The sequence below is a fragment of the Thunnus albacares genome, chromosome 19, assembly GCF_914725855.1.
Source record: "Thunnus albacares chromosome 19, fThuAlb1.1, whole genome shotgun sequence".
Classification (NCBI taxonomy): Eukaryota; Metazoa; Chordata; class Actinopteri; order Scombriformes; family Scombridae; genus Thunnus; species Thunnus albacares.
The window spans coordinates 22164650-22180312 of NC_058124.1; the positions used below are offsets into that span (position 1 = coordinate 22164650).

Consider the following 15663-nt stretch of genomic DNA (forward strand, 5'->3'; position numbering starts at 1 on the left):
TCACTGTATAATCAGACCTGAGTTACTGTAGATGCTCAGACTTGTTTTTCTTCCCCTTTTTAGTCTTAGCCTGACATTTTGATCTATACACTTCTTGATAAGATCAGTGCCTACATTTTGAAAGTTGTCAATGTCAAATGTCTAAAATTATCAGTCTGGGGGCCATGCTCTGACCTTGATCTACTGAGGTTCAGTGTCTCACCTGTGTTTGTGTATGACGGCGTTGAAGAGCTTGCCATCCCTCCAGCTGGTGGTGAAGTTGTCACAGCGCAGGCCCTGGTATCCCTCCACCATCCTCTGAGACCACAGCAGCAGCTTCTCTTTGGCCGTCATGTCGTCTGACTGGCCGTTCACCTGAATGTCAGAGATCTGGAGGGGGAGAGGGTGCAACTAGTCAGCGATAAAAGGTGCAGATTGAGCAGATAGTAATTTTATTTCTTTAAAAAGGCACTTGAATCATAGCTCTCTTTTTAGCTGTTAATTGGGAGGGTTGCACTTCCAATTTTTGGTAACATGGAGCGCGTTCATTCTGAGTGTGATTGCACTTATTTTAAGTTACTCTGGACAAAAGAATCTAATTTAAAGTAAATATTTCAGGAAAAGGATAAAGAGATACACAAGAATAGGTTCAACTGAATTGAACAATACCCAAAAAAAGCAGAACTTTCCCCAAAAGGCACATACGACTGCCATATGTAGTGGTATATTTATTATAAAAGGATTTCATGGAAAAATGACTTTTTTCATAGTAGAATATGAACTCTTCTGTGATGTATTGAATATGACTGAAGTGTTGGGCAGGAACACTTTTTCCAGTGTATACGCTGATTTCTTCCAGACTTGAGATGAGTCACATATGAAACCTCAAATAAGAACCGCCACTTTTACTTGAAGGGCACATGAAATCCATTAAATTCACTGTTTTGGGGGGGAAACATGAAAGCTTCACAATTATATAAGTGCACAACAGAAATCATGTGAGTGAAAACGTCTACTATGAGTCACTGATCTTACAAGGTTATATATTCAAATCTATAATTTCACTAACTACTGTGGAGGCTGTAAATGAATGTCGGACTGTGTTACAGCCCAATTCACAGGCAAATTCCTCTTTTTTAAGAACTGCGAGGCTCAGCTATGAGTCACAAAAAATCCCTCTGCTATATATATATATAATGGTTATTCTCATGAAGAGCGACTACAACATAAACTGCAGATTTGATAAATACACATGTGCTTGAAGGTACATTCTAGCACTGTGTTGACATTGAGGGATCTGGCATTAATTTTACTGGTTTGATTTTGTAGTTGGTTGACTTGCTGAGTGTCTCTTCTGCATTCATTCATCACCCAGTGGCCACCAGATCTATAATCAGCTGTATAAACAGTACTTTTGAAAAGTCTTTGGTGTTTGTTTTGGTCTGCTTGACGTACCAGAAGGGTGGAGTTTACTACATAACCTGGCACACATTTATGAAAGTTGCAACAATCACAGGAAACCTTTTATAAGTCAGTTCTGTTTGCTTTTTTTTAAAAGTGTCTATTTAACTTGGCTTGATGCAGAAAACTCTACCTACTCAAGGCTGCAATTAAGTTAAAATAAATATTTGCAACTAATATTTGAGTATTTATATCACTTCTTTGTGATTTTTACCCACAGATGAGACCAGAAAAATAGACAAAACTGAAGAAAATTGACCGTATTTTAGCTCCAGATGATGCATTGATAAGGGCTGCAATTCCAGTCCAGATAGATTTCATGGTTTCTTACTGGAACAAAGACCCCTTTATTACTGCTATATACTATTTTCAGTGTTTTGGGGTATGCTGATGAGTCATAGCAGAACTAAAAGAATTCACTTACAGGCTGTTTTTTTTTGCAGGAAAGGGTGGAGGAGGGAAAAAAGAAAGCATTTCTGTTATTTTCCCTCCACAAGGGAAACCCCGGTGTGGTCGTGGTCAGCGAGTGACTCAGACACTGAATGGAACAAGAACCTCCACCCTCACACCCTCTTTTAAAAGTGCTGAAAGGATCCCAGCTCCGTCTCTGTCACGAAGCGGGCCCATTATTTAAACCAGTCACCTGTGTATCACTACACTGTGAGCAGCACCTGGGGGACTAAGAGGAAACTCACTATTGTTTGTGATGACTAGCATGTGCCAAGAGAAAGAGATTATGGGTTTGTTTTGAAGAAATAATAGCTGCCTGATGAATAAGTGTGCATACAATGAGGTTTTTTTGTTTTATGACCTGAAAAAGTACATTAGTATCAGACAATAGTTAAGTTTTAAAACACGGACCAACAGCGGGGAATCATTTCTCATCATTTTCACTGCAGTTTGATGTTTCCGACTGAGTCCCGAGCTGTCACACCCACGCCTCTTTCCAGCTTCCTCATGGGAATCACTGAGTCACGCAGGACAAGGAAAAGGATCCCACATCCACATCCTAACATAACCATCATTATAGCATCAAAGAATCTTCATGCGCTCCCTCGCTTTTTCTCTAAAATCTTCCCAACCATCTGCTAAACAAATATCCCAAAATGCCTCCTCATCATCGGGAACACATCTGCCCACTGACGAATGCTTTCCTCCAGTGTGGCTTGTGCTGCCAGAGATGGTATGAGCAATTTTATCCTGTTTATGTTTTGGAATGAGGACTGTCTGTTTGAATTAAACCTCTACATTTAGATTTGGCTGTACGTGCAAAAAAAAAAAAAGGCTTTGAAATGTACTGATTGACACGAGGACATCCCACTTTAAAAATGAATGAATAGCTTTTTTCTAGTGTTTAGTCTTTGTGCACTCAGGAACTCCAGAAACGGTGGTACTTGTGTTTAAGAGCCTAAGTGCTGCCAAATGTCCGATAAAGCCCATTTGGAAGTGATCGGCTGCTGGACTCTACTGTACTATAACTGCAGTGTCAACAAAGGATAAACTGAGACTGATGACTAAAACCCGGAGGGAACACTGCGCTTTGATTTTCCTTACCGTTCCATGGAAGCAAACTAATCACAATATAATGAAAGTAAACTGTACAAAACGCATGTTACTCATACTTAATCTAATGCAATTAGGTGCAAACGTGCAGTTTAAGATAAACACCAAACGTAGCTCAGAAAATATGACTCAGCTGTCTTAACAAGGCTCAGGCAGTTTACTTTGAATACATGTAAAATATAAATAAAAGCAATCTGTGCAGAAATGACTCACAATTTCAGTTCACTGCCATGATACTAATAATAATCTAAAGTGAAATGACTCCTAAAATGTGTCCTTCATTACCTGGAAGTGAAGGATGATGGTCCATATCAGCCCCAGAGTCAGCTTGGGGTTTCCATCTGCAATGTCATCATTCCTGATGTTGACCAGTTTGACCTGAAATGTTATGAACAACGATGAAATTATTTAGATTCCTGTCTGTTTATGATATTTTTCGGTTAGTTAAACTGAATGTTTATCTTCTAAAATCACAATCATTGTGGTATGAAATTGTTTTGTGATGTTTCCTGTGACAATGAGTCACAGCGGAGGGATACATCCTGCTAGTTGCCGTGCCAGGGCAAAACACTATAATAATAAAATTACATGCAACTACCAGAACGATGATACCAACATGACTTGGCTAACTGAGCTTTGGATAAATTTAATTATGCATTTTTTGCACAGAACAACAACTGTGGATTTTGCTCCTCATTTCTTACAACGTGGTCACAATATGAAGGTATCAGTATGGAGAGGAGGAATGATTATAGCAACCAATAAGTCTTTCACTGTACGTATGGCATGTGAGTTTTGTATTAAGATGGACTTGAAAAAATCCAAAATTATCCTTTAAAATTATGAAACACAATCTGAGCTAATGTGGAGACATAAAAAATGAAGCCACCATTCCACAAGTGGAACAAAAAAAGCAACGGTAGTTAATGAAAAACAGAAGCTAAACTAGGAGGAAAACAGAGAAAATCTAAATAAAAATGCTGCTTTTTTAGAGCAATGCATAAAAGATCTTTACCGACCTGTCTGTGTTTGAGAAAGTCCAGTGCAATCTGTACATTCTGCAGCTTGTGGAAGCGCATCCGGCCTTTCTCCCGCGGCTGTAAGAGACGAGAAGACACCAAACATCAGGAGGAGAGAACACATGAGGTTTGAATGATCAACAAACAGCAAGACCCCATGACTGAGGAACAGGTGTTTCAGTGTCCAGCAACACCCTCAGTGTTTAAAAAGAAAAGATCTACTCTATTTATCTTTACAGTCATGGTCTTGGAAACTTAAAAAAAAAAAAAAAAAAAGACAGCAAATTTGAAGTGTGATTCAAATTCTGCGTGGTTGTGATCAAAGCGTTTGGCCAGACCTTCACCAGATCTGACTCTACATGACCCTGAAATGCAATAAAGATCCAGCCAGGATGTTTGCAAGTGAAAGCATGATAATGAATGATAAACATTCTCAGTGATTCTCCCAAACATCAGTCGCAACTCTTGTTTTCTCACAGAACTACCGACAGCTTTTTCCTGTTTCTTATGAATGGTCCTGTGTTAACTGATGACTGAGTCCAGTCCAGCATCTTCAATACACGTCTACGATTTCTAAACCCTCAACCCCAGCTGTCTGTGTGTTAGCCATGACATGCATATATGCTTCAAGCTTTGAGCTTTTGAGCCAAGCTTTGTTGCAGAATTAGTCGACGTATCAGCTTGCAGTGATGCAACGTTGCTTTCAATACAGTGAGGTACAATCCAGTACTTGCAATCCTTGTTTGACCCTAGACAACCTTAAGAGGACAATACCAGTGGTTTGCATGTTTAGGCTTTAGGCTAAATATAAAGACTTTCAAGGCAAAAGAAGAACAAAATTTTGATTCCATTCTATGATTTCAGTCATTTGTGTCTTTTCATTTAAGCGCTGTATGAAAATCATCTTGCAGAGACAAGAAATGTCCTTGACATAATCCATTTCCTGGTGAATCTGGCACACAAAAAGGAATATTTTGAAAAAAATCTATTTGTCGGTGTGTTCAGTCGTACTGTGCTGACAAAAAGCACTGGACTCATGAACTACGTTGTTGGAAAATTACACAAAGAATAAAAATGAAAATGAAAATGAAAAAAAATTGTCATTTGTAGGATGAATCTCCTCTCATATTGGTCTCCATCCTAGCATTTGTCTTCTTGACTTTACATATGAAAAATAACTACCACTGAATGTCTTTAGTATAAGCAACAACTGCAGGACCTATACACAACTAGAAGTGATACAACTACTTAAACCTACTTAAGCCACTAATAACACTACATGCACCTCTTGTCTACTTAGATAACACCTGATAAACTTATAAGTTTCTGCCGGCTCACTGATCAAATGGAAGAGGACAATGTTGGACACAGAACGGGACATTACAGGGAGTGTGACTGTCATCATGCACGACCCAGCAGCCACCTGGGGTGGTGACACATGCCACGCCCGAGGAGGCGGCCAGCCACAGTCCAGGCGCCACTCACCAACCGAACGTTCCTCACAACGTCACGTTCCCTCGGCTACCACAGCAAGATTGCATCGCAAGAGAGAGGAAGGCAGAGGCAAAGGAGGAAAGGTCAGGGCAAAGGTCAGCAAACAGGAATTAGAAAAAGGGAAAAAAACCAGGGCTCAAACAAGTCAGTGCAGTAAGGTTACGAGATGAAAGCAAAGAATGAAGATTAGTGTTTTAAGGCTACATCACCAGAAGGTCCCAAAAGACCGGTGGTAAGGTAAGTAAAGGAAAAGAGAGCGCATAACCTCAGCATGTACTGAAATGTCCGAGAATCTCCAAAGAATCAAATTCAACACATGCAAGACTGGAGACAAGAAACCACCAGAATAATATAAAGATAAACATTTAGAGCAGTCTGAGATACAATGAGTAGACTGGACAGTAGAACACATATGACAGCAAATAAAGTCTGTAGGACAGGGGGGAGCAAGGAGAGAAATAAAGGACTGGACAGAACATGGGGTTACAGCAGAAGCAGATGTCCTAACATCTAAAGATCAAACGTCACCGAAGCTCACCAGTGTCTCTCCAGAGAGCACCTCCAGCAGGGAGATGAGGTTGTGTCCATCTCTGAGGTCCTCGTACAGGTCGGTGATGTGTCGCTGGGCCTGCGGAGAGAAGAGGGGAGATAGTGTTTTTAGTGATAATTTCCACTTCAGGGAAATATTTTCTCCAATCATGTCAACACCAGTGTTGAATAAGTTATTTTGCACACAGCATTGGAGTTGTTGACCACCTCAACATTAATAGCAAGGAATTCCACACTAGGCACGATTACATTTTAAAAACCTCTAAAAATTAAACTATAACACCTCAGCTAAAAATAAAGAAAGCAACATAAAGGGAAGGACCTCGACACAGCAACACAGTAAGGGATTTGAGCTACTGTCTGCCTTCTGCAGTCACAAAAGGGTCCATATTTGGGGTTCTTTTCAAGGATTTTTCTACAACATTAGTGTCATTTTCATACTGCAGTTTTGGTCGTATGGTATCGTTTCACCCACCAGGTTAACAAGGACAAGAAACATGAACGTTCAGATGATCATATGAGCTGTATACAAACACCCAGTTTAACCAGATTATCAAAAATGCTCATTTAGAGGTGAAAATTAAAGCAAATACTCAGAAATGTCGACTGCAATCCCTCATTGCATAGAAAAACAGCGTGCACATAACTACGAAGCACATAAGTACAGTCGAAATTGAGCCATGAGCACAGGCTGGAAAATATGATGAGCATTTTAAATAGAGAGACTGGTTAAAACTTTTAACTTTTAACTAGTTTGGTAAAAACTGGGGTTTGTTTGCAACTTCTCTGATCATCTAATCACTAGTTTTCCTTGGGCGTAATTTTCCTTTAAGACATGTAACTACAAACTTAGCAGAAGTTGCTGGTCACCACCTGTAATCTTATTGCATGCCGCTTAACACTTAAGTACATTTTTAGTTTTTAACTGTTTAACTGTAAATGGAGTTATAGAAAACATCTAAAGACTAGCTGCACTGCAGAAAAGGCTCTTATAGCCATTAGAAAATTGTTAAAATGAGGGGGGAAAAAAGGTTGAATGTTAGCAGCAGGTAAAGGACGGGGGAGGGGGAGGGGGAGGGAGGGTGAGAGGGAGGGAAAAATGTTAACACAGACATGCAGGCAGAAATGATTGTATGTCCACTCAGCACTCTGCTCACAGACAGGACCTACCTCTGCCTTCCAGTGCTGATGTGAAAGGATGGGAGGACAGGATGAAGGATGGAAAAAGGAAACAGTTTGATGAGAGAAGATATAAAACTGTGGGGATTTGTGTGGGAACAGAGAAAATAAAGACAAGCACGCAGACACTGGTTTGATAAGACTGATGTTAGACAAAGACAGTTGGTCATGGTCTGTATCATTTTATTTATTTGATTTTATCTTTGAAACTAAAGTAAAAAAAAAAAAAAAATGTTTTTCAGTTCTTGTGAATGTAAATGTGCTTCAGCAGTCTTGGTCTGGTCTTGATTCTAGTTGGATAAACTTACATAAAAACACTTATAAATAAAACAAGGAATAATGTCTGGTTTTCATTCCCTGTAATCTGAAGTGAGATGTAAAACATGCTACAGTAGATGGCACTTTTGAGACAGTTGACCACGAGAACGGAGTGTTCCCGGCCTCACAGTTTAATCCCATGACTCTTTCGTGACCATGAGTCCAAAACGCCTCGGGGGGGGGGGGGCAGCCAAATCGCCGACCCTCTCGCGTCTTTTTGGATCCAAATCTGAGGGATTTTCCGACAAAGAAACAACGACTGACGACAAAGCCTGTGAGTCATCTCGCATAGAGCCCCGTGTCACAGGACGCACATGGAAGACAGTGGACATTCCTCGCGGTTAAACACACTTCAGTTCCTGTGTGAAAACAAGGATTCGTCAACCTGAACGTGCCTCTGAGGAGCAGTGAGACGCAGCTGAAACACTCCAGGTAGAGACAGGTTTTACACTTGTTCCATGGCAGCTAAAACATTCCCTGAAAATATGATCAGTAACACAGTTAGAGTATAAAAATGCAGTTTATTAAAAACATGCAACTGCAACGTTCTTTGGTGTTTGTGTTTTATATAATTTAACTAGTCTGTTATTACTTGAAACCTCAGTGATCCCTATTATATACAAAAAACATTGTGGTCTGTTACATTATTTTCTTCTTTTCTTGTTGCCATAATATAAAATAACATTACATGATCTATTTGAAGGGTACTTTTAAGTAAAGTGTCTTACAGAAACGTTCCCTCTGACGAGCTCCACAAAATAATTCATAACCTGTCACCAAGAACACAAATATTTCTAGCATTGAAATCTTTTAATCTTGCCTTTTGCCTGCTGGGAATAGTTAATCAACAACTTAAAGGGGGTAAAATCTCCCTCCACTGGTCTGCTGAATGAGTAAACAGAACATTAATTGATTATCTGTCTGATAACATATAGTCTTAGTCAATAATTAAGAAAAATCTCCAAACATTTGCTGTTAAAAGTTTCAAAAATGCTAAGATAAGATTGCTTTTTCTTCAATTACTGTGAAAAGCATTGTTTATGATTAAATGATTCACTAATCCAATGAAAACAGAGTAAAAGTTCCCATCTCAAGTTCCCAGAACCCTGAGGTGAAGTCTTCATATTGTTTGTTTTATTCAACCAACAGCTAAAACAATATTAAATAAATTAAAACAAACAAACAAAAAGCAAACAAACAGAAAAGCAGCAAATCGCCACATTTAAGAAGCTGGAACCAGTGGATGTTTGGCAGTTTTGCTTGATAAAATCATCGTTATCAATCAATTATTAAAATTGCTGTTGATTATACTTCTGCAACTTATCGTTTTGGTCCTAATTAGTTGATACTGAATATGATAATCTGCTGCAGCACCACAGTCTGCACCTGACTACTTAGATCAGGAGGTTACATATTATACATATTATACGCAGGAAGTGTTTCCTTTTTAAGAGTCATAGGCCAGAACGCTTATGAAGTATTGCCTTACAGTATTAGGGGTGCAAACATATTTAGCAAGGGTGGCCCCCATTCAGTGCAGGAGTTCAGTCCTGGAGCTTCCTGTTCCCCTGCAGAGCCCTGAGCAGCCGCCCTGACAGTCTGGAGACCAGATGTGAAACCTGAGTGAGCCCGACCCACAATGCCACAAGTTCCCGAACGCCAGCTAAAGCGAGGCCAGGTGTCCATGACTCACTCTCTGACACGCATACAGTTAATGCAAATAGCATGTGTGCGTGGAGAAGAGATTTGTATAATGTTTTTCACCTTTTTCCAGAGCATTTCACTTTTTGGAGATAGGTGTGGCGAATCAAACTCCGATTTTGCTTTGCGTTCTCTTCCCGGTTGATGTACCGTTACTTACAGGTAATTTTTTCCAGAGAAATCAGATAGTCCAATATCTTCTCAGGAAATCTTTTTTACGTAATCTAAGCAATTGTAACCAGCAGGGATATGAAAGAAAAGGCTGGAATTTGACTTTAACAACAACAACAACTTCTAGGGTCATTCAAGGACATCTGGAGTCCTTCAGTAAATCACCTTGAGCTGTACGCCACAAATGAGCTGAAGTTGATACTTCTTAAGTATATTTTACTTTTTCAACCTAGCTGATTGTATATTTGTTGTGAAAATAAGTATTTGCGCTAGTAAATGTTGTTGCAGTGGGATCTTACCTTCATAAGGTGCTTGTTGACCCATTTTGTGAAGGTCTTTTTCTGAACTCGGTCCCGTTCATCTGTGGAAAGACAGACAAGACAGAAGCTCGGTTTAGCAAATACAACTGTTTAACATTTTCCCAGAATCACTAAAGTTTTATAGATGTCTTACCATCCAGCCACCCTATGGTTTCCATTAATGTCAACAAGCTATTAAAACCAGTTTACAGAAATATAAAACATGCTTGAGAGAAATAACCCATCACTCTGAATATTCTGTCATCTTTATTTTTTGTCAAAGTTATGATGCTGTTGGGTAGTAATTTTTAATTTGACGAGGATCTGAAAACTTTATATGTTACAAAATGTTGGTGTTTGGTTTCAAGTATTGAAATCTCTGATTACTGTAACCATAAGACGACTTGTGTTGTGTTAGCTGAGATTATCACAAGTACATTTCAGGTGTCTGTAAATTGTATTTACATAGTGAAATGAATGGAAATCAATGGCTGCTTGGAAGAAAGGAATTCAAACTAAAAGGTTGGTACAGTATCATCACAAACTCTACGTGCTGCCCATCGTCACAGCTTGCATTATCAACCAGTAGTGAGCAGTTACTTTTACCTTTTACCTCTCAGATGTATTTGTTTGAATAGTTTTTACAGGCCAGATGAGGTAAAATTATCAGGTATTACGCAAGAAAAAGGCAAATAATTGGAGCAAAGTCTGAAACAAATAAACAATTTTGTTTGCGCGGAGATAGATTTTTTCCTTTCCTATTCATAGTCATCTCACATCCAATAAAAGATTTATTTTGTGATCCCTCAGAGGGGTTCTGACCCCTGATACAAAATCTGAATTTAATGAGGTAAAGCATCCAAAACCAAAATCCCACATTTGATGAGACCCTACAGGGAATCACTGAGATACAAATAAAATTGAATTTGGTTTTCCCAGAGTCAAAAACAGTCTGATAAATATTTGTGCTCCCCAAAGCCAGAAACCCAAACGTTGTACATGTGATGCCAGCAGAGACAATAAACTGCAGACGATGCAGCAGATGACTCAACAATTGACCCCTACTCCCTCTTATGATTGTTTAAAATGCCTCCATTAAAACAAAGACAGGAAGGTGTTGTGCTTGTCAAGGAAAACGTGAGTAAATAACATCTGTCAGTCCTCTACAGGAACATGTTTCACCTTGCAAAACTGTTGGTTTTGATTTCACGGTGTGATATTCCAACAAGCGCCCTAACATACCAGCAGGTATAAGTTTGGAAAGTATCCAAAGTTTGGATAAGGAAAGGAAGGGTTTCACTTCTTCACCATGGTGCTTTAACAAGTGATGAGAGTGTTTGTCAAACACAGGAGGCCTGTAAGACTTAACGAAACAAGTCTGATTCGGAACAAAGTCGTTCAGATTCGACACAGTGTGACTTACTGTTTCAGATTTATAAATCTGACAAGACAGTGAAAGCCATTATGTTGAATTTTCTTATCAGTCAGACAATGTGAGGAACTTGATTGAATTATCTGGATCAAAGCTCATGTATAACAGAAGAAGTGATCGGATGGAGAGGGAACAGAGAAACCAAAAGAATACAACATCCTGTGGTGCCAACGCCCATTTCAGGGTCGCATTATGTCTCTGACTCACAAGCACGCTTGTGACTCGTGTCTAAACAGAGAAGTGGAAATAAACCGCTAAAGCCAAGAAATTCTGCTATTTCACTGGATCATGAAATCACTGCTTTGTATCAAGGTTGGATGAATGTGATTAAAACAGAAAAAAAGGATTGTTCTGCAGACAATAAACCATGCAAAAAAATACCAAACTGTGGACACATTAACTGTTTTGTTAGCTGCTCGGCTTCTTCGTGCCATTAAATACAACCTGAGGGATCAAGGTCAGATTGAGGCTGAAAGCACTTAATATTCCAAAACTAAAAGCAGTGAAATGAAGATGACAGAAAAGCAAACTTTACTGATCCGTCTTACAAATAATGTGTTTGCCAGGTTCACTTTTGTAGCCTGGAGCTGCAGAGTGAGCTGTGGATGTTTTCTTTCATCCTATGAGTCAAAGAAACCTCTAAGGTGAGGTGAGAGATATCAGGTCTCCGATATCGGGTGCTCATTGCTATATGGCTGCGAGACATAGACAAATCATCCTGTCACTCTGCTGCTGAAAAATGCAATTGTGATGTGAACAGTCAAACAGAAACAACTGCTTTTGAATATGATATTCTGTTTTTAGCACTTGAAGAAAAAACATGTCTGGCTGAAGCATATGATTACTGCAGTAGAAGGTATTGAAGGTATTTGAACTCTCTGCAAAGTTAAGTGTTTTTTTCATATCTGTCGTCTTTGTGATGAACGCTGTTTCTTCTGGAGCAGCAAAGATTTAGATCAGTTGGTTCATTTCTGAAGCAAAACAAGTGAGATGAGAGTGAATCCTGTCATAAATCTTTCTGTTTTTCAGTCTCTTCTCAAAATGGGTGTAAGCGAAGTTGACCAATAAAAAGAGGAAAAGTCATGACACATTAAGGGGTGTGGCCCTTTTAATAAAAGGGAGGCAGAAGACCACCACAGACAAAAAATGGGATTCTAACTGCTTTGCAAATTTAGACATTAAAATAGATTTATACCTTTTCTTCATAATATATAATAACCCCACAAAATAATGAAGATTTTCAAACTGTTTTGATAAGATTTGACAGTGAGCTGTTGAGAAACAAACTGAACAACCTGCACTAAAACTAAACTTTGAATCAGAGTTGTAGTTCCCAATCAAAGCTGCAGAGAAAATGCATAAAGGTCTAAGGCAGTACCAGTGAAACAAAGCAAAGATTGGGACAAACTCTACCTTTCCTGTGATCCATGGCCTTGAGCATCCCCTGGTAGTAGGAGTCCTCTACGAAGACCCCGTCACTACTAACACTGTCAGAGGAATAGTTTCTGAATCTCTGCTCCATCGCCATGCTGGCGTTATCTTAGTGATCAAAAACAAAATAAACGCCTCTGCAGGTTAAGAGGAGACGTTGTTATGAGACTTCCACTTCTTCTTATTGCCTGAAACACTGCTCCACAGCGAGGGATCCTGTAGTTATGTGGGAGTGTTCAAGCCACTGATTCAGTTCCTTAACATAAGTCTTGGTCCCTTTTTTCCTCCCTTTCCCTGTTTGCTGTGTCTGACATTCTACGCTCACAATTTTTTTTTTCTTTTCACCAGCTCTTGTAAAATGCCTGCCTGCAGGCTACAATGTCAGAAGCTGTCATTCAACACGGAGTAGCCTGTGGAGAAGAGAGGGAAGATTCTCCTCCTGGCCTAGCCCAGTTATGTAAACCCCGACCCCACCCATCAAACCACACCTCAAAGACCCTCACAGAGCACCCAACCAAAACAGACCTCTGCAGAGATTACGTACAAATGCACAGATAATGTAGAGTTTAAATAATGTCCACGTGTCTCTAAGTTGACTTTACAGTTGCACTGATTTTGAAATGCTGCTACTCAACCTCTTAACAGCCAAAAGTGATGATGTTTGAATGTTTTACTTCATTAACTATAAATTACTTCTACATTTTATACCAAGCTGCCTCTAGTTTGAGTTAATTTCACAGATGTATAACAATGTAAAACTGGTAATCACTCAGTGTTTTTGTCAGTTATCTGATAATCCTGTCATGATTTTGGCTGTTAAACAGCAACATTTTCAACACAATCAACGAAATTAACATGACTCATTTTCACAATGAAATGTGTCATCACTTTTTGTGTTGTGGATTTGGTTTCACATCACAAATCTCAAGCAAGTTTCTCCTTTATGAAAGTAAATTTTCATGAATGATTGGAAACAAATGGTTGGTCGTTGCGGCATTCTTTGGAGAATTGTTGGCAATAATGTAAAATATAAGCATAAATAATTGTAGTTAATAATCTTATACTGCACTGGTACAACCCTTCCAGTCACTACTAACAAGAGCATCAGCAAAACTGACAACAATGTCAATGTCTTTGGTTATTTTCATTGAGTGATGCACTAAAATCACTGTGCACATGCACTGTGTGTCAAAAACAAGGGCTTTACCTCAGGTCTTCTTACTGTAGGAAAGACTGAAAGCACAGAAACCCTGCTGTCCTAAAATCTACAGTGTGTCCAACTAACTACTGCATGAAACTTCCATTTTCAAAAAAGGCTGCACAGATCACTAATTGGGAAAAGTAGGCATTCCCTAATTTAGACCAAGCTGTACAAAATCAGTCCAGTGGAGATTGTTAACCTCAACTCAAGTGAACTCCACGTGCACAAACTAACAGTCCCAAGTGTGTGGTCAGAGGTGGGAAGGCTGGACATGCCACACAACTCCACAGGGACTCAATGAAAGGCCTGTTCCTAAACACAGAGGAGACCAGGAGGCAGCGGTGCCCGGCAGTGGGAACAATGTCCTCAGCCCTTTCTCAACGTGGTACAATCACAAGAAAAACCTCAAGTATGAAGGCTCTTCCTCTGTCAGGACATAGTTACAGAGAAACTGGCACCGACAACGTTTCTCTTGGGGGGGGGGGGGGGGGGGGGGTTGTGTACAGGAGAGAATCTAGCAGCAGAAAGAATAAAGGCATTGAAGATCGCTAATAAGAACAACCTGCAAGACTTTATTGGAGGGATTTGGTTTGGACTGTTTTTCTTAGATCAATTTCCAATCTTGTATAAAAGCTTCTGTCAAGCCAGTTCAATAACAAACCAGACAAAAAAAAAAGGACAAAAGAGGCAGTAAGACTTGGCTCTCAAAAAACTCTTAATAGGGTAACCACACTGCTGCAGAAAATGATCCCAGACACAAAGCAGCTATTGTGTGTCTGTGTGTGGATTGACTGAACAGTGCGTCTATGTGCATGAGTGCAAAAAGAAAAGGACAATTGTTGCATCTGTATCTTTTTCATGCAATGAAACACTTCAAACAACTTCTGCTTAAGATCATCTGCGCACATAATCTTCGGAGAGAATAAAACTCTGCATTGCAGTAAGCATGCAGACAATTTTATGCCTAGGGAGCTCTAAACCAGCACCTCCACCCTACCCCGTACATGTCCCATAGCACCTAAATACCTGCAGCACCTTTCACCTTTGTAAGCATCAATTTTCTGTGCGGATACTTACATAAGGATGTAAAATAGAGATTCTTCAGATGCCTGCAGAGGGAGGTGGCTTGTCAGGACATGAGAAATGGAAGCTGCTGATGTTGCCCCCTTCCCTAGACTCAATGTGAACCTATAAGCTGTGTATGTGCTAGAAATGAAACTCTAGACTTTAAAATGGGCCTTGAAGTCACTGACAACAGAGAGAAGTCAAAGATTCTTGTATCTCTAAATCAGCAAAGTATAACTTGTGTAAATCATCACATGCTTGACGAGAAGTTAAATGAAATTTCAAAGTTTTATGGTTAATGAACTGCAAGTCATGACATTATCAGACACTGCAGTACAGTTGGTGTTGATTTATTGATTTAAAGACCATATTTGTATATGCATGTTTAAACAGTAACAAAGAGGTGCAAAGTTTTTGGTGATGTAATTATGTGGCATAAAAAAAGTTATCAGCCACTATCTACAACAGGCTGGTTGGTACACACAGAGCAGCACTGTGTGGATATTTCTCTATTCCCTGTTACTGATAACACGCAGCGATAAACCCGAGCAGTGAGAGCTGATATGACTTTTATGACAGTTCTGCCGTGAGAAGCATACAAGTCTATGCATTCCTGTTGAGGGCGCGCCCACCCACCTCACAGACAGGAGGAGCCGCCTTCCTACGATAACACCCCACGCCCGAAAAAACTCCAGTCTGCCTGTTCCTCTGTGCGAGTGACAGCATGCGATGTCAAGTCCCACCGAGGACAACAATGTTAATCGACAGCGGGTATCATCTGGCTCGCAGGTCCTGAAGGGG

General features: G+C 39.7%; 1 protein-coding gene across 15 annotated transcripts in view; it reads right to left on the reverse strand.

Annotated features, from left to right (window-relative positions):
• pleca (plectin a) overlaps positions 1-15663 on the reverse strand; it is a 102107-nt gene that overhangs the window by 27550 nt on the left and 58894 nt on the right. For 8 of the 15 annotated variants that reach the window (XM_044334854.1, XM_044334853.1, XM_044334864.1 and 5 more), the window contains 5 exons: positions 9734-9795; positions 6055-6144; positions 4023-4100; positions 3289-3381; positions 203-369 (listed from right to left, as the gene is read on the reverse strand). In XM_044334854.1, coding sequence (XP_044190789.1) covers positions 203-369; positions 3289-3381; positions 4023-4100; positions 6055-6144; positions 9734-9795 — 490 coding nt within the window. Of the gene's footprint in view, positions 1-202; positions 370-3288; positions 3382-4022; positions 4101-6054; positions 6145-7235; positions 7251-9733; positions 9796-12578; positions 12709-15663 lie in introns of those variants that run through there. The other 7 variants (XM_044334852.1, XM_044334861.1, XM_044334859.1 and 4 more) reach the window with 3 other exon arrangements.